At 41.0% G+C, this 26515-nt stretch overlaps 1 protein-coding gene across 1 annotated transcript in view; it reads left to right on the top strand.

Moving 5' to 3' along the window:
• The window catches only part of Ryr3 (ryanodine receptor 3), a 369815-nt gene that overhangs the window by 329066 nt on the left and 14234 nt on the right, over window positions 1-26515 (top strand). The window contains exons 78-94 of the mRNA XM_047539293.1: window positions 155-211; window positions 1163-1262; window positions 1413-1492; window positions 3437-3513; window positions 6711-6784; window positions 7030-7047; window positions 7477-7557; window positions 7987-8075; window positions 9235-9363; window positions 11654-11758; window positions 13506-13587; window positions 14220-15550; window positions 17344-17402; window positions 18342-18513; window positions 19618-19704; window positions 21060-21260; window positions 24607-24737. Coding sequence (XP_047395249.1) covers window positions 155-211; window positions 1163-1262; window positions 1413-1492; window positions 3437-3513; window positions 6711-6784; window positions 7030-7047; window positions 7477-7557; window positions 7987-8075; window positions 9235-9363; window positions 11654-11758; window positions 13506-13587; window positions 14220-15550; window positions 17344-17402; window positions 18342-18513; window positions 19618-19704; window positions 21060-21260; window positions 24607-24737 — 2873 coding nt within the window. The remainder of the gene's footprint in view (window positions 1-154; window positions 212-1162; window positions 1263-1412; window positions 1493-3436; window positions 3514-6710; window positions 6785-7029; window positions 7048-7476; window positions 7558-7986; window positions 8076-9234; window positions 9364-11653; window positions 11759-13505; window positions 13588-14219; window positions 15551-17343; window positions 17403-18341; window positions 18514-19617; window positions 19705-21059; window positions 21261-24606; window positions 24738-26515) is intronic.

The raw sequence follows: 26515 nt of genomic DNA on the forward strand, positions 1-26515 counted from the left end.
GGATGTTCCTGCTTTTACAAAGTGCTCAGATCCTGCAGTACCTGTGAATTCCAGCCTGTCCCCTGTCTTGCAAGGTAGAAGAGTTAACTGTTTGTGAAACGCACTCACCGTCAATTTGGTTGTCTGTTTCCTTTCTGTGCTCCATGGAATCCAGAGCTGTCAGAGTGGTGAGGATGAAGAAGAGGAGGAAGACAAGGAAAAAACATTTGAGGTAATTTTTCACAAAGATTAAAAACAGGGCCACCCTTGCAGACCATCAGGATGGGTCTTCAGAGGTGCTGACTTCAGCACATGGACCTTACCCACCACGTGTATCTAATGTTCCTGCATAAAGCACACCCACCACCTGTGGATCTGTGGTGTCTCCCACCTAGCAAGGGAGCAGGTGACACGCCCGTCGGCATACCACCACACTGAGTTTTTTTCATGGAAAATATTCTGCTTCTTCCCAAATACTATCCTAATAGGAGCAAATTCAAGCATCTAAAGTGAAAAATCCGAGCCATGGAACCATTTGGGTGGTTTTTGCACTACTCTTCTATAAATGCAAATTTAGAGTGTGGGACCCTGCAATGGTTAAGGTTAAACTCTTTTAGGTTGTTTGTAATCTTTGATAGTCAAAGTACCAAACAGAATACAACAGAAGTAATGAATGTAATTACATTTCGGGACAGCTTTGACATTCTGCTACCAAGATCTGGGGGAAAGATCTGGTCTATTAACTGTGGACTGAGTGTTCTAGATAAGTAGGCATTTCCATTCAGATGGATATCACGTTCACCCCTCAGCAGGTTCCCCAGGTGACAGAACACTGAAAACACTTTTTAATCTTAGATTGCTTCCTATAATTATAGTATCAGTGGGAAGGGACTGTTTTACCTATCAGAACCATAAGTGGAAAATTCATCATCAAAACATGAGGGAATTATAAGCAGACCGTTTTGGAAAGCTGAGCAGTATTCATAGATAAACTTCAGAGGTTTACTTTATTCAGAATTATGTGTGTTGCCTTTCTCAGACAACTAAAGACTTTCTCACCTCACCTCACCTCAGCACAGTGAATTCCCTGGAGGAGAATGTGGATGGGACAGCGGATGGAGGTAGGGTAGGAACAACAGAGGGTTGGGAGACAGATATTTCCCTGAGAATTTTTTCCCCCTAGGAGAAAGAGATGGAGAAGCAGAAAACTCTCTATCAGCAAGCTCGACTGCATGAGCGAGGTGCTGCAGAGATGGTGCTTCAGATGATAAGCGCCAGCAAAGGTGATTCCCCCCACTTCTGATGGGCCGGGTGTAACTACCACAGAGAGATCACGCCGTGACATAGTCATTATGAACAAGTCCTCCTAAGCCCACTAGGTGTGATTTACCGCCTGTTTCCTTGGTGATTCAATCAACTGTTCGCTGTGGCAGGTGAGATGAGCCCCATGGTGGTTGAGACTCTGAAGCTGGGGATCGCCATTCTGAATGGAGGCAACGCTGGTGTGCAACAGGTAATGGGGACTCCGGGAGGTCGTGCAGAGTTCCTGGGGTACTCCATGTGACAGCTGTCAGCCTCTTTATGGAAGAGGTGTTGACTGCTACCGAGGGGGGCCACCCAGAATCACCTCGTGGGTGTTTGTCCTTAGTGGCCAATTATATCAGAGTTGCTGGAAACACAGATAAAACCAGGGCTGGGAGTTTATAGGGGATTGTGCACTTAATAAAGAGCTTTTACCCAGAGTTAAAAAAGAAACCTTGCTCTTTATCATAGATGATTTTCTGCAAAAATCTATACTCTAGATGAAGTTTCCCAAGCCTTGGGTTTTTATTTTAGTCCTTTCATTTATTAACTACTTTACAGTGAGCTGCTTATCATTGTAGTGGGGAGTGGGGGGGTGATAACCCCACACACCTGTTATTCATTCACTCATTCCTTCATTCATTGGTTGAACAATTATTCACTGTTTGCTGACCATGCCAGTATGCTGTAAAGGCTGAGGGTGTAGTGATACGAATAAACCCCCTGACATTCTAGTAGATGTTAAATGGGACAACCCACAGAAGCATAGGGCCTGGCACATGGCATTAATTCTGTTTTTTAATTTGTTTATGTATTTATTTATTTTTAATGTTTAATAAGTACATTAAAATTAAACCCATTTGTGCTAGGCGCAGTGGCTCACGCCTATAATCCTAGCAGCTTGAGAGGCTGAGGCAGGAGGATCAAGAGTTCAAAGCCATCCTCAGCAAAAATGAGGTGCTAAGCAACTCAGTGATATCCTGTCACTAAATAAAATACTAAATAGGGCTGGGGATGTGGCTCAGTGGTCGAGTGCCCCTGAGTTCAATCCCTGGTACCAGCCCCCCAAAATTATACACATTTGCATTCATACTATTATCTGAATTGGAACTGAATGCAGAAGACCAGAGAACATTGGTATCCCCTGGGCACTCCAAGATATGGCTAAGAGCACCTGTGTGCACAAGAAGGCAAAGTATCCAACAGACCTTTGACATTCATGAAATTATATCCCTTTGAGAATCTCCAAATCATAACCACTATATTGCACATAGTTTGCCCAGTCTTTTTATCCCAAACAAATTTTTCAGTAGGAACTGTCATTTTCTTAGTTGTGTCTTACTTTCTGCTCTCGTCCACCAGCACCTGCCAAGTGACTATCTTAAAGGTTCTCTCTCTTTTTTTTTTTTTTTTTTTTTTTTTTTTTTTGGTATTTTATGAAGGTATTTTATTTTGATTTTAATCCCTGTTTTCAACATGTGAAAAAAAGCATTCTCTAAGAAACATATTTTGTTGGAGGTCATTATAGATCAATTTTTTATGTCAAGGATGAGGATATATGCTAATTGATTCTCTTCATTTCAAAACTATTGCATAATGGACTATAAAACTTTTTTTTGATAAGCAAAATTTTTCTTGAAAAATATTTTATTTTGCTTATCAAAAAAAAAAAAAAAAAAAGACAAAGTTCCTGTCTTCCCAGTAACAGAGAACACAGGAAATGTCTCTTGTGAAAGAAATACCAAGTGTTCAACTAAGTTCATTACTAAGCTCTTTTCTCCTGTCTGCCATGTTCATAGCATGAACAATTCAGATGATACTTCAGCAACATTAAGCATTACTATGTCACAGTCTAGTGCTTATTCCCAAATATGAGTGACTTCAAACAATAAATTCATGAAGTCAAAGGTCTACTTGCTGCTCTAGTAGAAATACTAGTAAGCCTTTATGAAATAAACATAGTCCACCCAAGAGATTCTGATTCTGTAAGTAGAGTGGGACTCAGACACGAATGTTTTTCTTTAGTTTTGAATTCCATTGGTGATTCTGATACCCCTGCATCTGGGAATCTGCCATTTTTCTGTTGGGATTAGGAGAATTAATTCTGTGGCATAGCTTTCATTGCTTTTCCCTTTAAAATGTGTCTCCCTTGCAGAAAATGCTAGATTACTTAAAGGAGAAAAAAGATGCTGGATTCTTCCAAAGCCTTTCTGGTCTTATGCAATCTTGCAGGTAACTATGGGGAAATCACTCAGCATTTCTTAAAATGGTTCATTATTTGAGAGAAAGGGGGACAGATGCATAAAATTAACTGGCATGTCATGGAATTACTGAAAGAGGCCTCAGGAGTCACCTACTGTAGAAAGCTAAAAGGGTGGGTATGGTTCTCTAGCTTCCAGGGTTACATTCAAACAGCATTCAGAGGGGAAATGTAATCTTTCTTAGCCACAAACACACACTTCACCACTGCTGATGTTGTCCCCACCACCACCACCATGAATTGGGATTGAACCCAAAGCCCCTCTACCACTGAGCTATATCCCCAGCCCTTTTTACTTTTTGTTTTGAGACAGGATCTTGTGAAATTGCTGAGGCTGGCCTCAAACTTGTGATCCTCCTGCCTCAGCCTCCGAGTCACTGGGATTACAGGCGTGCTCCACCACACCCAGCTGACATCTTTTCTCACCTTTCTTACAGCCTCTTTTGTCAGGTTGTTTTCCTAGGAGGCTCAGTATGCACTTTTAGTTTCTCCTCAAACATGTGTGCCCATAAAAGTCAAACCAAAAAAGAGTAGGGGTGAGGGGGAATGCCTCACTATGACTCAAGGCTGTTTTCATTAGACCCATTGGGCACTGTTAATCTTTAAGGATACTTTGAATATTTTGACACATCCATTTTGATGAGGTACCTCCTAGCATAGGAACATTTTGACATAACCTAAAAACAAAGCATCGAAATGTCAGTTTATATTGCCAAGTTGTGTAAGCTGCCCCTCCTAGCTGAACCCTCTGACAAATAAATAATAAATAACCCAAAGTCATAAGGTGACCATTCTTGCTCATTTCAGAAATGAGCCAGCAGCCCTTCCAAGAAAAGTACCAGCTTATTCTCTAAAATTCATATGTATTTCAAATAATCTGGAGCTCATTCTAAAAGAAATCAAAGTTATAATAATTTAGCTCATTTCCCTCCAAGTAATATGATTTAAAATGGAACATTATGTTTTCCACTTGAAAATTTGGAGGAAAAAAGTCTATCTTTTGTGGACTTCATAATTTTGCTAACCTTATTTGATTAGGTAAATATTGTACCCTGAGGCAATAAGGGGCATATGTGAGCTGCAATGTGATCCCTTATTCTCAGTTCTATTTTTTTTCTACCAACTATTAGTTTATTATCTCTCAGGAAAAGAAAATGTAATATTGCCAAGTGTCCTAACTGGGAGGAAAAGAGTACATGTGGACTCAGAAATGGCAAAAATCAAGGCAATTGCTCATGAAATTCCCCCATTAAATTTCTTAGAGGTCCCTCAGTATTCCATAGTACTTAATATTGCTAAATTTGTTTGTAATTTTTTCATAATGATGGGAGGGAGGGACAGGCAAGATAAACTCAGTTGCCCATTGACTTCTAACACAAGTTTTAACATATTTCAATGGATTTTGGTGATTATAAAAATAATACATATTTTTAAAATATTTAAGTGGGAGATACATTGGAGGGATGGAGTGAAGATCAGAAACTGCATTGCACAGATTCAAAATCAAAACAACTGCTTCAAAGTGTTATGGGGTGCAACTTAACAGACTGATCACCACTGAGAAGTCCAAATTTGAGAGTCTTTATTAAGCCAGCCAGCTGACTGTCTCACACAATGCCCCAAAAAATGATTTTTGAAAGAACAGCCCCAACCACAGGGTTGTAGGGGTTCTTATACCAAAAATCACATTAATCATAAGTGTCTGTTGCTATGATTCGAAATTATACATTAACATCATGAGATCATCAACAGAGGGGGAAGTGGGTCAAAATGACCCTTACCTAGGTACAAACTAAAGAATGGTTACTAACATCCACACAATCTCTGTTCACATGGTACATTGTTTAGGAGTAACAGGGATCAAAAGAGAGCAATGTTTTTTTTTACATAGGAATTATCATTCTGTATTATTAAACATGTCACACTAAGTAATTGTTGATGGGTACAGAGGCAGGGTGTTCCCATGGGAGAACCTTATTTCCTACATAACATGGAGTCTCAGAGCAAAATGGAGTCTGTTTAGTCATTTCCCTTAGAGTCTGGCCTATAACATTCTCATGGAGTCAGATCTGTTAGCCCATCACAAAAGCAACTGGGTCCAAATGTCCTGTTCCATGTTATCCTCCCCTGACACAAACCAAAATAGAAGGGTAGCTGTTAGTGATTGAGGAGGCTCTTTTTATAGTAGAATCTGGAGGGAAAATAACAAAGATAGCAATAGAAATTTCACTGTTTTCTGTTTAAAATTCACCTGTATTGCAGAACATGTGATTCTATAAAAAGAAAAAAAGAATGCCAGTATCTTTCCAGTCCACAATCATTTCCTTTGCCCAGTAGGAGGAAGGCTAGGTTTTGCAGAGTCTTAATGGACTCAGTCATAAACTTCCCAAGAGTTACAATCATTTAAGACCTCGTGTTTTCCAAAACCTTTCAGGCTGGGAAAGGTTAGACTCGCTTGGTAAAATAGGAGCCCTACTTGAAAGTAATCTGATTATGCAGTGCTCTTATTATCAAGCTTTATGTTTGTTCATGGCTACATAAAATTTGGCTATGGTGGTGACTGGGAGGTTGGAGAAAGTGGGAACACAAAGAAAGGCCAGCTTGTCACGAGTTCAGGAACACCTTGGGACACCATTGCCTGGGAAAGCTTAATCTCAGCTGCTCTTGGCTCCTGAGGTATGTAGGGATCATCAAAGAATTAACCTTCAAAATCTGGACATGTATAGCGCTCTCCATCAGTACTCATCCTGAGCTCTGGAAATCACAAGTCTGTGCGATCCTCAGAGAAAGAAGGAAAAGGAGGAAGATGAACATTAGAACAGCTTAGCCTTTCCTTGAAGAGATCTTAGAAACAGATTAGTCCTTCCTTCTTTGGGAAGCCTTTCTGAACCTTCATCTATTAGAAAGGACACAGACTGGACCATGAGAGTTGCCCTGAGTGTGTATGACCATTCTGCATGCACGTGACAAGATCTGAGCCACAGCATCTGTAAACACTGCTTGGCACAAAGCAGAGGGATTGCTGGATTTTGAACCACACCATAAAATGTTAGTCCATTTATGACAAGAGAGGGACAGGATATTCTTAGTCAATAGAGACTCTGGCATTAGAAATCCATTTCCCCAGCATGCACAGCCCTGAACCTTGTTTTCTTTTGTCTGTTAAAAGTGTCCTTGATTTGAATGCATTTGAGAGGCAGAATAAAGCTGAAGGTCTGGGGATGGTTACTGAAGAGGGAACACGTAAGTAACTAAAGAATGTCAAGGTCTTTCTCTTCCTGATTAAAACTTTAACTCTTTCTGGTTAGAGCCCATTCTCATGGTTTCTGAATCTGCAAAGACTTGCTTTGTTGGAGCAAAACATCAGTCCTTTGATAAATCCGGCATCCAGGCTGGATGTGTTCATAGAGCCCGTTTTAAGTAAAGACAATTAATTGTGGTGTTGATGAGTTTCTTACTGTGTGTTCTTCTCTTTTTCTCACCGCCAGTCATTGTTCGTGAGCGTGGTAAGTTTGAGTGTCTGGCCTGGGTTCCTGCCAAGTGTGTGAATCCTAAGAGATTTAATTTAATTGCCTCAGCACAGACACATCTTAGAGTTGGTGGTTGCATGTCGAGTTTCACTCAGCAGTTTAAGGCTTAATTAAAGAAGTCTCTTCTTTCTGTAAAGCATGGGCTATGGACTGTGAACTATTTACTGCCATTGTTCTACTTGTTCTCATTACAACTGAGTCTTGGGGCTAAATAATTTACCTTTGTCGGGCTCTGTACTCTGTAGTCTCAGCTCCAGATTAACTGGGTTTCTCCCCATTCACCCAGCATTCCTTCCCCAAACCATTCCAACACAGCCCTTTGACATTTTTACAGTCATTTGCATTAGAAGGTGTTCCATGTTGAGAAGTCAAACAAAATGCTCACCAGAATATTCTGTTTTCAAGGTGAAAAGGTACTCCAGAATGATGAATTCACAAGAGATCTCTTCAGATTCCTGCAGTTACTGTGTGAAGGACATAACAGTGGTAAGTAGAACACATTGCTTTGTCAAGGGAAAACATTCAGGGCACAGTTATGATTCAGTTTGGTGTATGCCATTTGAATCAACCAGTCATTAGCCCAAGGACATCTGTCAATCCATTCTTCCACAAGAAGCTCTACATAAAACCATTTCAACTTCATGGCTGATGCTGTTTAGTGCCACCAAGGCTAAACTGCTTCCAGAATCTCTAACCCTTTTCATCTGTCCCCTTATGCCTCATTAAGTCTCATTTCAGTGTCGCCAGGTTGGGAGGACTCAAAGCAGAGTCCCGACCTGCAGGACCTGCTAACCTCGAATGTAGTCTCTTTTTGAGACTTTTCCCATGGTGTGCCTCTTCTGATCTCAGCCCAGGGCATGCCTGGCTCCCTCCACATGATGGGGCCAGGCTCTGACCCAGCACTGGTGCTCTCAGACTTTCAGAACTTCCTGCGGACTCAGATGGGCAACACCACCACTGTGAACATCATCATCAGCACCGTGGACTACCTTCTGCGTCTGCAGGTGAGTGGGAGGGCCTTGGGCAATGGCACCTCTCACCTATACTTCCAAAAGGTTAGAGTGGCCCAGGATTCAGATGCTCTTCAACTTATGATTGGATTATGTCCTGATAAACCCATCATAAGTGGCTGGGAGCTGAAGTTCACTGCTATAACCCAGCATCACAAGAGAATATAATACCATATACTGCTAGCCCAAGAAAAGAATAAAATTCAAAATTCAAAATATAGTTTCTACTGGATTCTTATTGCTTTCACATCCTTATAAAGTTGAAAAATTATGTCAGATCCTCATAAGTTGGAGATTTTTCTGGATAGTCAAGCCCTAATAAGGAAGGCTTTGTAATCTGTGTTCACACACTTGTGGGAAGTCAGATGCTTAAAAATTGTGTTTAATGACAGAAGTAAGGGGAGGGGTCAAATATCAAATTATCTGTTATAAAATGCTGGTTTACTTTAGTTTTACCAGTGAAAATGTAGGCACAATCCCAATAGCTATAAAGCAACCTGTGAATGAGGAGAACAGATTATACTAGGAAGAAGAATTGAACAAGGTGATGGAATGAGTTTCCAAGTTGTCAAGTTGTTAGTGTTGAAAAGTCACTTGGCTTAATTGTTTTGAATAAAAATCCAAATTATATTGAGAAAATCAGCACAAATGTGAAGAACATTTTCTTTGTAGATTTCTCATCCTGATTTTGCCACCTTTTGGGGACCTGTAACAATAGATTTAACTTCTCTGTGTTCCAGTTTTCTCATCTATAAAATGTGTAGGACCTGCCTCATAGAGTGGTAGTAAAGTGCTCAGAACCATATCTTGCATTAAAAATATTAACTATTATATTGTTGCTGTTACTTTGATTATTTGAATTATAGTCATTATTCTCTTTGGTGTACATTTCTCACTTTGATTAGATGGTCCCATAACATGGTCTCCCAGGTGCTAAAGGCTAACCTGTCTCCTAACTCTTTTTCTCTGGGGAAATATTTATGCTTAAAAGACACTAGAGACCAGGTATCTCTGTCCTTCTTCACAGAGTCCTTGACTTCTGTCATAGCAAAGAGGTCATAGAGATGTAGGATTTTCTCATACTTCCACACATTGAATTCAGCTTCACTGACTGAAGTCTGAGAAATACTAAACTCTATTTGTTTGATTTTAGGAATCAATCAGTGATTTCTACTGGTACTATTCAGGGAAGGATATCATTGATGAATCTGGACAGCACAATTTTTCCAAAGCTCTGGCAGTCACTAAGCAAATTTTCAATTCTCTTACAGAGTATATTCAGGTATGTGCTCATGAGTGCAGACTTGAAGACAAGAGAATATTTTTATCATTCTCATTTTCTACAGAATATCTGCATGTAGACAGTGCACTGTGCACCCAACCTTCACACTAACAGATTTCTTATCTAGAAGGAGGAACCCATGGGACCTATACTCTATGAGAGCTTATGCTTTGTGCCCCCCAACACATACACTGGGACCTGTTGGTGGTATTGTCACCATATTTGCATTTATCTAGTTACATTTTACTTTCTCTATTAGACTAAAAACTTTTCATGGGTAGAATATTTCTTATTCAATTTGTTCCTGTCCAAAACGATGTTTGACACATCAGTATCTGATGTTCAGGAAGCAAGGAGAGTGAAGTGGAGAGATTATTGATAGAGTGAGTGAATAAAAGACATACATGATGTTATCTTAGGTAGAGATTAGAAACAATTCATGTGAACTCTGCTCATTTGTCAGAAGCACATAAACTATGTACAGAGGCAGTCTCATCTACATGTGATCGCTACACGTGTCATCTACATCTAGATCTTTCTGTTGTCTCTGTTCATAACATTCTCCGTTCGTTGCCTACAGTGGTCCATCTGCTGTGAAAAAGAACAGGGAATGTGTTCAGGCATAATTTGCTACAAAATCAGTAGTCATCTCAGCCCTCTGTGAGATGAGATTTTTAAAAGCAGAATTAACATTACATTTTATATTATCATAACCAAGAGACTCATAAGATCTTCATTCATTTATTCATTGAACAAAACATTTAGCTTATACTCTAGAGTAACTTACGAAAAGAGGTGAATTGCCTCTACCATCGAAGAGTTTACAGTGTAATTGAGAAAATACATGTACATGAGGAAAACTATTTGACTCAAGATGATAATTTGCATTGAAACCGTTATACACACCATGCTTAGAAAACACATATGTGTGAGTTCAGAGGAAGGGAAAGTACTTGTGAGCTCCAGGGCTGAGAGTCTTCACAGGCACATAGGGACTGAGGATGGACACAGGGAAGGAAGTATATTCTAAGTTGGTCTTTCAGAAAAGCTACAGAGATAGGATTGTGCATGGCTTCATTAGGAATAATGTCAATAATCACATCAATCTTTCAGAAAGAGAAAAAGAAGGAAAGGGGAATATTCCATCCCTTTTCTTGTGCCTTCATTTCTGATTTCATGTTCCACAGAACATGAAATACTGAAGGAGATCATTGAGCATATTTGACGAGGATTTAATATGATCTGAGCAGAACCCATCCTAATCTTCAGCATTTCCCCTGAAGCACTTAACTGAAAAGAAACAGCTCATTTTTGTGAATGTGAATTTCCATCAACAACCAGTTTTGTTCCAAAAGGAGTGTAGTGGCTTCTAGGGATTAGAATCTGGGCATACACAAACTGGATGTTTAAACAAACTTATGTGATTTGAGGATGCGGACAATATTTCTCCTGCTCATCTCTTTGGGAATCCTGCCAAGATTTTTCCAGAACTTGAGACAGCACTTATGTCATTTTTAGAAATTTCTTATTGAAGAATGATTTGGCAACTGGTTAAAAAGGGTAGAAAAAAAAATAGACTATAAGGAAGAGTCACGAAGAAACAGTGTTGGTTCAATATTGATCTCCAAAAATAGGAAAGTGATTTACACAGAAAGTGCAAACTGGTAATTAAGTCATCCCTCTACATTTGTCTTTCAGAAAAGATATTTAAAAGATGGTATTACAACCTGAAGTTTAGGTTAATGATAAAATCCTGGAGGTGGTCGAATTATTACAGAATTTTTTAATTCAACAGATAGTCCTGTCGTCATAGCATTTATGTGTAACTTTGTCTGAAAACAGTGGGTGGGCAAGGAACTGGTTTTCAAACTGTGCTCCACAGCACCCCCTGAGTTCCTCAGAAGGCCTCTCAGGAGAAGGGGTGGGTGAGTATGAGCAGGAGTGCCCTTCGCTCTGCTTCAACCACAGCATTAACTCTTTTAGACATTGTTCTTCAGTGTAAGATTTTATTTGAAGAATGCATTTCTCTGCCAAAAAAAAAAAAAAAAAAAGTCTCTGAAATAGTCCCTGGACTGTGAAATCCTTGATTTTTTTTTTTTCCTAAATATAATACCCTACAATTGGGAAGGGAGGGAAAAGTGACATCTTGGGGAAAATATTGAGCTATAAAATATGAGTCTTTGGGACAGTGCTATCTGCTCATAACAGTAGGTGTCAAATACCCTACTAGGGCAAGTTTCAGAGTAACTTGTGGTACTAAAGTGAAATAAGGGTGTCCTCCTCTCCACAGGGCCCCTGCATCGGGAACCAGCAGAGCCTGGCTCACAGCCGGCTGTGGGACGCAGTGGTTGGCTTCCTCCATGTGTTTGCTAACATGCAGATGAAACTCTCTCAGGTACTGTGGCCTGTTCCCCGCACATTTCATTGGTGTGAAATTCTAAACAAATCCTCATCCCTTGGTTTTTCCATTATGGATGTAGCTGCTTGATCAAAGGCTAGGAAAGCAATGTAGATTAGGTTTCATTTTTAAAACTGAAAGCCAAACTGGGAGACAGGAATAAATGCCTTTGGAGGGGCTGTAGGGGGATCTCATATGAGCTTGTGCATGAATGCAGCTTCCTTCCCTGTGTTCCACCAACCTGATCTTTTTGTAATTGCCTCAACACTTGCTTTCTGTGGTGCTAATCCGTTTTGCTTCCTTGTCACTGTTTTGTCAGTTTATAAACACTATCAGCCTTGTCTGATCTGTCAGATGTTGCATGTCTCTGTAATCCACATAGCCCTTCTCTCTCACCCTTGCTTCCCCCCTCCCATCTCTGCCTCTCCTTCTCACTCCCCATCTCTCTGGCAAGACGAATCAGAATCACTCAGCGCATTTATTATGGCCAAATAAATGTAGCATATATAGTAGTTGATCACTTCTCTCCATGGCAACACATGAGGAAGAACCTCAGGATGTGTTTCAAGCTGATTAGAGTAACATTTGCAGCATTAATTTAAATAACATGTATCTAAAATTCTCAAGGCTGTCACATCTGCCTCCTCTCTTCTGGAATGTGCTATTTAACCCTTTCATTTTTCCCCTTTTGACTCTGGCCTTATGGGAGGAGAGAGTTCTTGGGAGGGCTACAAATTTGGCAGTACTCCATCCACTTCTTTTAAACCGGGGCAGTGTGGTGTAGAGACTCCAGAGACAGGAGTCCTGGCCTAGTCACCACCTCCTTTTGGAAAGTCACTTCCTTTTTCCGTTTTTGTTTCATAATCTATAAAATATTAGGTAGAATGAATGATCTCTGTGGTCTCTTCTCAGATCTAACATATCTCATATGGTATTTTCTATGTAACTATGACACACACTGTAGATAAGGGAAATTTCCTCAGAAATTTGAAGGGCTAGGCAAATTGCTGTGTCTTTCAGAGGTAGACTCTTAAATAAATATGACCCAGAAAACATATTTTAATTTCACCCTCAGATCACTCCTCCAAGGATCATTTCCTAATTTTAATTTCATTCTCAGATTAGATCTAAGGATCATTTTCTTCTATAACATAGGATATAAAGTACAGAGCTCACTTAATTTCTGCATTGCTGAAATTAAGACCAAACAGGCTGGTATCAAAACCATCCGGAGGAATAACCTCAATCATATATCATTTCAAGGAACCAGTGACACCCAGATCACCACCAACCAGCATCAGGATAATCTAAATTAAACCAGAAGGAAAGAAAAACCCATTGGGTGGCTATAACCTTGATACCATCACTTGATTACAATAGTATTTCCATAAAACCGATAGTAATTTTCCAGCATTGAAAATGACAATGTGAGCTACTAGAGAAACCTCAAGGTTCTCTGGTGGATTGAGTTGTTCAGTAGTTTTGGACAACAATTTGCATATCTGCCACATTGTACCAATAAAAGGAGGACTGTAAAGGACACTGATGGGTCCTGCTACAGTGAGTCTCCTGTTGCCTCAGACCGTGGAGGATAAGACATCCTCGTTCGCAGTGAGAAGGGAACTCATTCCTGACCTTGATGCTGTCTTTACCTGACCTTTCCAGAGCAGGCTCTTCTTGCTCACTGCCTGGTACTTTGCTGAGGGATCAGATAGCTCAGGGGTATCTCCTGTTTCTGTTCTAGGATTCCAGTCAGATCGAGCTGCTGAAGGAACTCTTGGATCTCCTTCAGGACATGGTGGTGATGCTTCTGTCCCTCCTGGAAGGTTGGGCTGTTTGGTATAACTAGGCATTCACACAACTGTAATTGCCTGAGCACTAACCTGACTAATCACTCAGATGATCCTTCTGGCAGGTCACTGATGCTGTATGACATTGATTAGAATGCTAAATTTTCAGAGAGAAAAAAATGAGTGAGGGGCACATGGTCTGATGGACAAAGCCTGAAGCCGACTCATTTTACATCAATAGGAAAGCCAGAATGAACTGGGGAAAACCTCCAAGCTTTGCTCTTCCCTATCCTCTCCCTTTCCCCATTGCTTTTCGGTACATCTGGCTGCCAGTGTGTATGCCAGCCATCCAGGGGGGCACCCTCAAAGGTCTAAGGGGATAGGAGGGATACCACATAGCCCTGTGTATCCCCAGTATTCTGATAATGAAACCACTCGCTGGGCCCTAGGTCACAAAAAAGGTCATGGCCCTTTTTTCTTCTCCCTTGGCTCCTAGTGGTGTAGTCTTTATGGCTTGCTGCTCCCTCCTACCCATTTTCAAATCATCATGGTCAGAAAAAAGCTGCCTAATTTGGCACATAAGTCCTCTAAAAGTAGCTACCTGACCAGTTATATAATGGTGCCGGTTTATTTATATATTTGTATGTCTTTTTGAACCCGCCTCACAGGGAATGTGGTAAATGGAACTATTGGCAAGCAGATGGTTGACACACTGGTAGAATCATCTACTAATGTAGAAATGATCTTGAAATTCTTTGACATGTTCTTGAAACTTAAAGACTTAACCAGCTCAGACACCTTCAAAGAATATGACCCAGATGGTAAAGGGATTATCTCCAAAAAAGAATTCCAGAAGGCCATGGAAGGGCAAAAGCAATATACCCAGTCAGAGATTGACTTTCTCCTTTCATGTGCAGAAGCTGACGAGAATGACATGTTTAACTACATTGATTTTGTAGACCGGTTCCATGAGCCGGCCAAGGACATTGGGTTTAATGTGGCAGTGTTATTGACAAATCTTTCTGAACACATGCCAAATGATTCTCGCCTGAAGTGTCTGTTGGACCCAGCAGAAAGTGTGCTAAATTACTTTGAGCCATACCTAGGACGGATCGAGATCATGGGTGGGGCCAAGAAAATTGAGCGTGTTTATTTCGAGATCAGCGAATCTAGTCGAACTCAGTGGGAGAAGCCTCAGGTGAAGGAATCTAAGCGCCAGTTCATTTTTGACGTTGTCAATGAAGGCGGGGAGCAAGAAAAGATGGAGTTATTTGTGAACTTCTGTGAGGATACAATCTTTGAAATGCAGTTAGCCTCTCAGATCTCTGAATCTGATTCAGCCGACAGGCCTGAAGAGGAGGCGGAGGAAGATGAAGATTCTCCTTATGTGTTAGAAATTGAGGGCGAGGAGGAAGAGGACAAGTCTTTTGAGTCTGCCTCTGCATTTGCCATGGCCTGTTCCTCAGCCAAGAGAAATGTTGCCAACTTTCTGAAGAGAGCAACCCTGAAGAACCTCAGGAAGCAGTACAGAAACGTGAAAAAGATGTCTGCAAAGGAGCTAGTGAAGGTGTTCTTCTCTTTTTTCTGGATGTTGTTCGTGGGATTCTTCCAGCTGTTCTTCACCATATTGGGAGGAATCTTTCAGATACTCTGGAACACAGTATTTGGAGGGGGCCTAGTAGAAGGGGCAAAGAACATCAGAGTGACTAAGATCCTGGGTGACATGCCAGACCCAACTCAATTTGGTATCCATGATGATGCTGTGGAGGCTGAGAGGGCAGAAGTGACTGAGCCGGGTATCCCGATTGAACTAGTACACTTTGTCAAGGGCGAGAAGGGAAATGCAGACATCATGTCAGACCTCTTTGGATTGCACCCAAAGAAAGAAGGTGGCTTAAAGCATGGGCCTGAAGTGGGTTTGGGGGACCTCTCTGAAATTATTGGCAAGGATGAACCCCCAACATTAGAGAGTACCGTACGGAAGAAAAGAAAAGCACAGGTGAGCATAATCTGTTTCTATCATCTTTATCCTCAGAAAGACTCATGACCTCATCTTGTAGTCAGTACTGACACTGTTTGCCCAGGAACCAACACTGCATTAGACACGGCTCTGCTACAATTACCCTGAGCTTGTAATTCTAATTCTTCATTCAGCATCTGGGGATATCAAGACTTAGCTGTTGTTTCAGTGTTTAGTGGCTGGATGGACTTGAGATTTAAATGGTAGAGTTCTGACATGTTCATACTATTGTTCAAAGGTGCACAGGTTCATTCAGTGAATGGAAAGCATAGAAAACCAGGTACAATGTAGGAGAAGACTTGTCTTCTGTGACAATACTTCTGCAGTATCTTCAAAAGTCTATATGATATCATATGACTTAGCATAGCCTCCCAGTGAAGTTGACAGCACTTAGAACCCATTTATCCTTGTGATGCACGCACTATCCAGTTACCTGAGCCATTCGGCCAGATGCGGATAAGATGGCAGAGACCATTGACCATGGGAGATTCTGGGTGTCCCCCTCTTTTGCATCATCCAACACACAGTGTTATTTTAGCATCAAAGAGAGTAGAAAGTGTGTGAAGAGATCAGAGCCCAAAGACTACTTTTATTCATTCATTCCATTATTATTTATTGAAAATTTAATATGCACTTATCACTCTTTCAGGCTCCAAGAACATAGTGGTAAATGAAAAGTGCATTGTCTCTGTGATGTAGTGGAAAAGACGAACATTGGACAAGTCATTGTAAGCATGAAGCATGCTAGGAAGGAGAAATATCAGGAGATGGAAATGTGTAGGAAAAACCACTGACCTGGTGTGGACATTTGGGATGGAGGCATCAGAATCATAGGGATTCATTCACTCGACTTTGCTCCCTTATGAAGCTTATAACATAAAACAGTTTGAAACATAATAGGAACTCATTCAGGGACCCTATGTGCCAGGCTGTGTTCTAGGATATGGGGGTACATTGAGAAGCATTTTTGCCTTCATGGAGCTTAAGCTTCTAGTGGAAGAAGAAAATAGATAAACAAGAATTACCATTTGTAATGCATAAATGAACAAGCTAACATGTTATAGAGTGACTGAGCCCACTATAAAAGGGTAGCCAAGGAAGCTTCTGAAAAGGGGTCATCTGAGTCAAGTCCTGAAGGATGACAGGCACATGGGAAGCCAGGGCAGCCATACTCCAAGCAGAGTATATGACTGGTGCCAAGGCTCAAGTGCACAGAAGTATCTGGAATGTTCCAGGAAAGGAAGGAGGTCAAGATTTGGATTTAGGAAACAGGTCAATTGGTCCAAGATCAGGATGGGAAGAAAGACCAGGCCTGCTTGACTTTATTCTAAGTACAGTGGTCATCAGTCAGAGGGACTAGGGTAGTGATGAGAGGACTGAGCACAAGACTGGAAGTCTGTCAGATGGAAGCAGGCTCTGAATTAGACTTGGCTTGATTGATTCCCATATGTCTTACCCATGGGGCAGCAGGACTGCTGCCAAGAGACCCTCACAAGGTCTGAGCACAAACTTCCTGCTTGAGTTTATTAAATAATACAAGGACACTTGAGGTTTAAAGTTTGAAATCTTTTTTTATTTTTCATTTTTGGCATCTCTCCAGAGTAGTTTGATATGTAGCTCAATATATATTATATTCTGTGATCCTGAGAGAAGCTGAAACATAAAGAGAAAAAGACTCTGGGACTTGTAACAAAGAAGAAAATGGCCAATGACATGGATCATCATGAACTTACTTCTTGAGGAGCCCTTGATTGATTGTTATTTTTATCTAGGCAGCAGAGATGAAAGCAGCACATGAAGCAGAAGGAAAAGTAGAATCTGAGAAGGCGGAGTAAGTTCTCAGTAGCATGGACTGCTCTTATTGCTATGGCAGATAGTTTCCTTTTTCTATTTTTTTCCCTCTACATGTTTTTATTGGTGCATTACAGTTGTACATAATGGTGGGACTTGTTGTCACATATTAGTACATGCACACCATATAATAATATAATTTGGCCAATATCACTCCCAGCACTTCCCCCTCCCTCGTCTTTCCCTCCTCCATTCCCTTTCCTCTGTTTTACTGATCTCCCTTTGCTTTCCACGCTATCACTTCCCACCTTTCTCCACCTTTCTTTTCCTTGTGACAGACAGTTCTTGCTAGCATCTACTGTTCTATTGCCGTGGTAAATAGAAAACCTGATTTCTATTAATACAAGCAATAGATAGTCTCTAAGCTCTGGCTTATTTCTTTTCACCTCAGTTCTACAATAAGTACACACATTCTGTCTATCTTATTAACTTCAGAGTTCTAACACTGGGGTTTCACTGTTTTACCAAACATACTATCAAACCCCTATACTTAGTAACTTCATATAATATGGAGAATGATAATATTTAATATTTATTGAATACCTATATGTCAGGCTTATGCCAAGCTTTTTTATGCAATATTTCATTTAATTCCTACCACAATCTTAGACTAGTAGGCACTATGGCTAACTCTCAAGATGAATTTAAAAAGAAAGGGAAATTTTTCTGAAGGGGAAAAAATTGTTAAACCTATCTTCAGAAGAAGAGTTTATCACTGATGTGACCACGGATCATCCAAATGGCCACACTCATTAAATATAAATCCGATGGGAGCCACGGTGGGCTGATAAAGACCCGAGGTCTCCACCCCTGAGGAGCAATTCTGTCTCCCACTTCTCAACCCGATTTCTCTCTAGTCTCTTTCTGGACTAGACCTACTTCCCTCCTCACCAACTGAGTGGGTTTCTCATCCTTGCAGCGTGGAAGATGGAGAAAAGGAGGACAAAGCCAAAGAGGAGACACAAGCTGAGGACCTGTGGGCAGAAGTGACAAAGAAGAAGAAGCGACGACGTGGTCAGAAGGTTGAGAAACCCGAAGCCCTCATGGCCAACTTCTTTAAAGGGCTGGAAATCTACCAGACCAAGTTACTGGTAAGTTCCAGCCCCAGTCCCCTTCCTGGTGGAGGGGTCAGCCCCAGGCAGACCTGAGAGCTGCCACTGATTCGCTCCACCATTTAGATGGTTACGCCTCCTCTCCTTTCTCATTCCTGTTCTTTTCCTCTTCTCACTTATCTACCTGTTCCTTTTGAGTTGCAGGAAAAGAAAAAAAGAGTTATCTGGAAAAAGTCACAGCCTTCCACACTTCTGTCCAGCCATGGGATGTCCCCTGACCTATTTTCCCCCCATGAAAGTGGGAACACCTCTTTATAGCTGGTCCTCTATGTCCAGCTAGCTCGTCCTGGTCTAAAAGTTCAGAAGTAGTTTGATCATTTGGAATTCAGAAAGAAGTTTCCTATGTTGGGTGAAGTTCCCACACTGGTCCCCAAATCTTTACTCTTCTACATGCAGTCAAACCTCAATGCAGCTTGTAATGTTCTTTCTCTGATAAGTTGCCCACTGAGGTACAGTTGCTGGTGGCCGGGACTACACTGTTAGTGAGGTCCCCTCACGGAGAGACTAGAACCTTCCCCTCCCCAGCAGCTGCCACTCCAGGCCTCAAGTGCTAACTTTTCTGGGGGAAGGTGGCAGTGAGATTGGAATAATGCCTGTGAAGGAGGTTCCTGGGGCTGTCACTTACAAAGGCACAAGGACTCTGGACCACAGTCTGACTGCACTCAGTGGGTGGAGGGAGTTGCAGGGGTCTTCTGTGGACCTAGATCATTCATAATTTCCAAATCAACTGCTTCCTTCATGGAGTGATCGTGAAAACACATTCAGCACTTGCATAGCTGGTAATCCTCTGCTGTGGCTTGTTAGGCATTTGGTCCCTTGAGGGATGAGCCAGGGCAGGGTTCTTTTGAACGTTATTCTAAAGGAATTTTTTTCAACCAATATTTCTGGTTTCCCAAATAATTCATGCCACTATTAAGAAGTTCGGGATAGCTCTAAAAGAGTAGAAACAAGATTACCCTTAAAGAGTGGTAACCACAGAGGTCTTACCCATATAAACTAACCAGAGCAGATCTCTTGTGTGAGACAGAGAAGTTTTCTTTGACCCCAGAGCTCTTCTACTTCTGCCTGTCCTTCTCTTTGCAGCACTACCTGGCCAGGAATTTCTACAACCTGAGGTTCCTTGCTCTGTTTGTAGCCTTCGCTATCAACTTCATCCTGCTTTTTTATAAGGTGATACTTCATTCAGGGATTACTTGTTAAATATGTTACAAACTAAATATACTGTGTATGGGGGGACTATAACAGAACTCATGCTCTTCAGTATAACAAAGATTGTAATATCTAAGGGAATTTCCAAGACACTGACTTCTAAGAAGCGCACACTCTAGCAGTGGGAAGAATAGATTGCTGTCAAGGGGGGCAAGTCAGGGGACTATTTCCATAGTTCAGGCTTGTTTTAGTCACTGTTTAACTTCAATCTTCAAATATTCATTGAGCACAACTACGTGCTAGACCCTATATTAGGAACTATAAGGTATTTAAAAATTTAATAACAAGTACAGTTCTTTCCTTGTTAAATAAGATAATAAAGCCATTAGAGTTGACCCATATCTTAGAACCTTATGAAAGAATTAGTAGGAGTTAGAAAGAAAGGTACCAGTCAAGATAAATGAAGATTTTGAACACTGTTGAGTAGGTCTTGCATATTGTAGGCATGTGATAATTATTAAGGAAATGAATTAATGATCCCAGATTCTTGGTATAGTCCACAACTGGTTTTTCTATCTCTTGCCTATCTCCTTTCCTATTTAAAACCACCAATCTAATTTTCATGAAACACTGTTTTATCTACATGAACCTTCTACTTGACAAGTTAATGACTTTCTGTTGCCCATAGAAGGAAAACAGGAGTCTATTTCAGGCTGTGTAGCTTTGTTTTAGCATACTGAGGTTGAGGTGACTTCTGGTGGCCATACAGGTAGAAATAGCCCAGCAGTCAGAGCCAACAGGGCAGAAACCTCAGAGGTGTAGATCTGAGAGTCAGCTCTGTAAGAGTGTCTGCTGAAGGGGCTGGAGCTGTGGCTCAGAGGTAGAGCATTTGCCTGGCATGTGTGAGGCCCTGGGTTCGATACTCAGCCCCACATATAAATAAAAAAAAAAGAAAGAAAAAGAGTGTCCGCTGAAGCCATGGATGTAAACAGAATTGCAGAAAATGTGTATGTATACATGAGCATGTGCACATGCATGCTTGTGCTCACATATGTTGACTTCTCAGGCCACAGCATTTCAAAGAGTACCTCTTACGGCACAGGAGTATAGTGGATATAGGAAAAAGGTTCCTAACTTTATTTATTTATATATTTGCTTTCTTTTCAAGAAATAGTTTTTGTCTCTTTTTAATTTTTATTTGCAGTTTTGGGATACTGGGAGATTCCTAACAATAAGTTATCTAAAAGCCTCATTTATTCAGCAAGTAATATTGAGTCCGCACTATTTGTACAATATATACTAATGATATATTGTGGGGAGCGCCTGGTGGCTGAGGCTTCTTCTGATGTTTATAAGGAGCATGTGTCTTGGGCTAGGTCACTGAAGAACCATTAGAGGAAGAAACCGAGGATGTGGCAAACCTGTGGAATTCCTTTAATGACGAGGAAGAGGAAGAAGCCATGGTATTCTTTGTCCTGCAGGAGAGCACTGGGTATATGGCACCAACACTGCGGGCCCTGGCCGTTGTCCACACCATCATCTCTCTAGTCTGCGTAGTGGGTTATTACTGCCTGAAGGTGAGCTGCCCGCCACTCTGAGTCTAATATGACTCGTTGAGGAAGAAGTGTCATTTCTGAGCCCAGCTGGCCTTTTGTCCTCTAAGACTTTGCTAATGGAGCAAAGCTCATGCAGCTTTAGCTTTGGCATCACTGGGTAGCTACAAAGAACCACAGAATCATAGGACCCACCCTAGGCCTTTTAAATCAGAATCAATCAGAATTTACCAGTGTTTTGTATGCACACCCAAGTTTGAAAAGCTTGTGTGAGATCTTAGTTTCCATCCCTAGTACAACAATACACTAATTAATTAAAAATAAAAATATCTTCTCATTAGGTTACAACCATTCAAGATATGAGAAGAAACCTATTGATGTGTTACTGTTTTAGTTATCATCTATTGCTACATAACAAACCACCCCAAAACTCGGTGGTTTAAAGAACAACCATTTTCTCTCTCCTGACTTGTGGACTGACTGGGCACATTCGGGCCATTCCTCTGCTCCATATGAAGGGATTGAATCTGCAGCCATCTGGAAGCTCATCTGTATGAGAATGGCCAAGATGGCACATTGCTGCCTGGTACCTTGGCAGGGGAACAGCTGCAAGGCTGGGCTCTGTTAATGTAGCCAGAGCCTCTCTCCCACTCTGGGAGAATCAGGGTATCCCCCTCCATGTGGTTTCTTCACGTGATCTCTCCAGAAGGATAGCTAGACTTCTTGAGTGTATAGCTTAGGGTTTCCAAAGAGAACATAAAAGTGGAAGCGTTAGTCATTATTCAGGTTTAGGCCCAGATGTAGCTCAGTGCTAGTGTTGTTTCCATCATATTCTCTTGGATAAAGCAAGTCACATGGCCAGCCCAGATTCACTGTTGCATGGGGTGGGTATACTAGTGCATGAACACCAGGAGCCAGAGTTCTGGGGCCGTCCTTAAATACTCCTACAGTTACACCAACCTTCAGTCATCCAGTTTTTGGTGTTCTGAATTCACTGCTATTCCACCACAGCATGACTTTTTTTCTCCTTACATTTCTCATGACTTTAGTCTCATTACATTTTTCTTAAGTAGTAAGTCTCCTTGGTTATATATCAAGCCATCTTCTTCCTAGGAAGAGTTCAGAAAATTTATTCCTGTCCTCGAGGCCCTTTGTTCCCCTGGTAAACTATAGTATCATGTTGGAAATCCAGCTACCCTGCTGCAAAGGCCATGCCCAGGACCACACTAAGGATGCCACCATATCTATGGAGGCAGGGCTCTGAAGTCAGGTTGCCTGGCTGGGACTCACAGCTCTGCCAGTTAACTTCCCCAGTCCTCTGTTTCCTCCTCTGAACAATGAGTATTATAAGAACACTAAAGTTCTGAGGGATTAAGCAAACTGATATGTGAAAGAGTGATCACAACACTAGACGTGTTAGCTCCTGTTCGGTGGTTTGAAATGTAGAGCTCAGCTTGTTGGATGGTGTGCAGATACACTGGTGACTAACAGGTCTACTTTGCAAGGGTACACATACTCCTAGAAGACTGGAAGGGAATATGTGCAGCCATTTCAAAGCAGACGTTAGAATAGGGGTCGCTTTGCTCCTGTCCTACATCAACCATTAACTAACAGTCCTCACTGGCTCCTCACGGATACCACTAGCATCCTCAGAATGTCCTATCACTAGCCTTTGCCACCTCCCTATCATTAGTCTTCATTCCTCAGTGTCCTCTGTCATTTTAAAAAAGGGAGGAAGCAAGAGTTAACTCTCTATAAATTGTTATGTAAATTTTGTCCTTTTGTTTTGAAAATAAAGGAGCAATGTGGGGCACCTGCAGGAGTTTAGAGAATTCTTGAAAGTAAGTTCTGAGACTAAGGTCTCAGGGATGTCACCAGGTAACCAGTGGTGTCCCAAATGCTTGAGAAGTCCTGGCTCTGTATGAATTTTTTCCTTTTAGAGCATCTCTGATTATTTTGACTTCTCATTTCTTTTCTGCAGTATTCTCTGACCTCTCTAACTCTGTTCCACATTTGAAGCTATTTGATGTGTGCTCAGTTAAGGCCAGTGAATTACTCTCCTATCTCTTTTAGTTTCCCCTTGGTGGTAGGACTTTATAGCCATGCTACAATATCTAGTCTAAAATTAAAGTTATAAATATGGTATTACCCCTTATCCATGGTTTCAGTTATCCCCAGTCAACTGTGATCCAAAAATATCAAATGGAAAATTCCAGAAGTAACCAACTCATAAGTTTCAAACTGCATACCATTCTGAGTAGTATGATGAAATCTCACATAATCCCACTGTGTCCCATCCGAAATACGAATCATCCCTTTGTCCTGTGTGTGTCACCAGTAGCTCTCTCAATGATCAGATTGACTCTCAAGGCATCACATTTCGTATGTTCAAATAACCCTTGTTTTACTTAATATTGACCCTTTAATGCAAGAGTAAAGATGCTGGCAATTCAGTTATAGCAAAGGGAAGTTGTGAAGTTTTTATTTTAAGTAAAAAGGCGACAGTTCTCAACAGGAAAAGAAAAATAAAATGCTGAGGTTGCTAAGATCTAAAGTAAGATCAAATCCTCTATTCATTAAATCGTGAAGAAGGTAAAAGAAATGTTAGTTTTTATTGTACATCAAACTGCAAAAATTATAACCACAGTGTGATAAGTACTTTAGTTAAAATAGAAAGGTATTAAATTTGTGTTTGTACATATAGGAATACACATAGTAAATACAGAGTTTGGTTCTATCTGTGGTTTCATGCATTCCCTGGGGGTCTTAGACTGTATCCCTTGCAGACAGAGAAGTCTGTGGGGAGCGATAGGAAGAAACAAGAGTGCTACTACCTGGCAGGAGCTCTTTATGGAAAGAAAACTTCAATACCAAAGACCACATAGAGGCCTCTTAATACTCTCTTCTAACTATCAAACTGTTTTGTGAACTTCAAAGCCATGAGATGAATATGACCCTAGTCATTGAAGAGGGTTGGAATGCATCAAAATATTTCTGTGACTGACCAATCTATTCTAGAATAGTCTGCTGTCCTTTCTAAGTCGTGGTTTGATTCCAAGTCTAGGAGTCTTAGCTGTGGGACTCATCTAAAAATGGCCTCCTCCCTAGGATGGGCAGAGGTGCCCAGTTTGTATTAATGTCAGTTATTTAACTGAAACCACCTTAAAGAGTGGCCCAAATTAGATCAGCTTTTGGAGAGGCAAGTATAGTAGTGAAAGGAGTGAGGAGATGTGACTTTTGTCAAGGTACCCTAAGAATCCCAATATAAGAAGATTAGTGCTCTGAAGTTGAAGGTTCATTTGTGACGAACATCTGGGAGCAGGTGCTTTAATCACAAAACCTTCTCTACTGACTGTCTACCCACTCCTAGGTCCCTTTGGTGGTATTCAAAAGGGAAAAAGAAATTGCCAGGAAGCTGGAGTTTGATGGTTTGTATATCACTGAACAACCATCTGAAGATGACATCAAGGGGCAGTGGGACCGCTTGGTAATCAACACACCGTAAGTGTCCTTCCACCTCCATCCCCAAAGCAATATGAATCTCTTGTAAATCTAACACTTCACCAAACTTGGAGACTGATTAATATAAGCCTTCCTTTGGTTTCTGGGACTTTTCTCCCTTGCCTGTTCAAAAAAGTAGCCTGGTGCCCCTCAAACTCTTATATATCTCTGTGAATTTAATGGGTGATAGAAGATATTATCAGGAGGTACTGAGTTTGTTTGATTAATACCAGATAATCCAGTATATTAAACTAGGTTTCCATAGTTGAGTCATATACTTCCAGGACTTGAAAAGGGATCTGGAGATCCAACTGATCGGCTTCTCCAGAGCCCCCTGTGGCACAGCTGTCCTGTGATGTATCATCTCTCAAATCTTCTCTTTAAACTGATAGCCGTTTGGTGATAGACTTTCTCCCAACATAGTGTTGAGAGGCAGTTACATGGGCAGTTCAAACAGGGCCATCTGGGGAGGGATGTTAAGGCTTGTGGAGGTGAGCAGACAGGTGAGGCACCACATGAGCCCTGCAACTTAGAGGACTGTGAGCTTGGGCAAGGTAATTAACCTTCTAAACCTCAGTTTCCTCTTCAGTAATAGAGGGCTGAGTAAACCAGCTCCTATAGTCCTGGAAGGATTAAAGAATGCATGTCAAAGCTTGGTACAGGCATCAAGCTGTTACTCATTCCCTTTCCTCCAAGCTGTTCAAAAAATAGCCATCAAAGCCAGGCGCAGTGGTGCACGCCTATAATCCCAGTGACTCGGGAGGCAGGAGGATCGCGAGTTCAAAGCCAGCCCAGCAACGGCAAGGTGCTAAGCAACTCAGTGAGACCCTGTCTCTAAATAAAACACTAAATAGGGCTGGGGATGTGGCTCAGTGGTTGAGTGCCCCCAAGTTCAATCGCCAGTACAAAAAAAACAAAAAAGTCATCACAATTAGCAAATGGCATCTCTCTAATGCCAATACATTCACTTATGAAAATCAGAGTTGCAAGATAAATTATTGTTGTAAACAGAGGTGACTGTTGGATCTCAGCCCAGCCAAATAAGAGATTTAAGATATGCTTATTTGGAAACAATAACCCTGACCCCAGGGGAAGGAAACTGCGTATCTAAAAACAATCAAGCAAACTTAGAGGCAGGTCTCTAAAGGTAAAACTGTGTGTTTGTTTCACTGAACAGTCTCTACGAAGGGAAGGCTCTTTTTTTTCTAGAAAAGTTTAAAAAGTGAGTAATGCAAATCTGAAGTCTGTTCCTGCCTGCAGTTCCTTGCCAGTCTCCTAAGAAAAACCACTGTTATTTCTGATCCTTTGTCATTGCATTTCAGAAGTGTTGGATATTATTACTCAATTTTTTAGTAAGCTTTCTGTAATTCTTAGTAATGTGTAAGTCTGTGGTACAAGGTGATATGACCTGAATGTCTCAGTAAAAGGGCAGTCCAGTTTTTGAAATTATTTTAATGAGACAAGTATACCAAAATATCCCAAAAACTTTTTTTTTAATTTCAAGGGGCTTAAGTACCCAGAATAATGCATAATGCTTTAAAATTTTTAGAGTGACCTCTCATTTTTCTACAAAAATGTCATAGTACATGACACTTTTTAATTTGTTTTAAAATTATATTTCACGGAGAGCGTTTTTTCAAATAATTTTTATATACTCATTTGTGGGGTACAGTGTTATAATTTGATACATGTATACAATGTATAAAGAATTAGCATTCCTTCAAACTCTTCCGTAGTTCTTTTGAAATGTGTAGTTGTGGACTAAGGTTACCCTATTG

Source organism: Sciurus carolinensis, chromosome 2 (assembly GCF_902686445.1).
Source record: "Sciurus carolinensis chromosome 2, mSciCar1.2, whole genome shotgun sequence".
Classification (NCBI taxonomy): domain Eukaryota; kingdom Metazoa; phylum Chordata; class Mammalia; order Rodentia; family Sciuridae; genus Sciurus; species Sciurus carolinensis.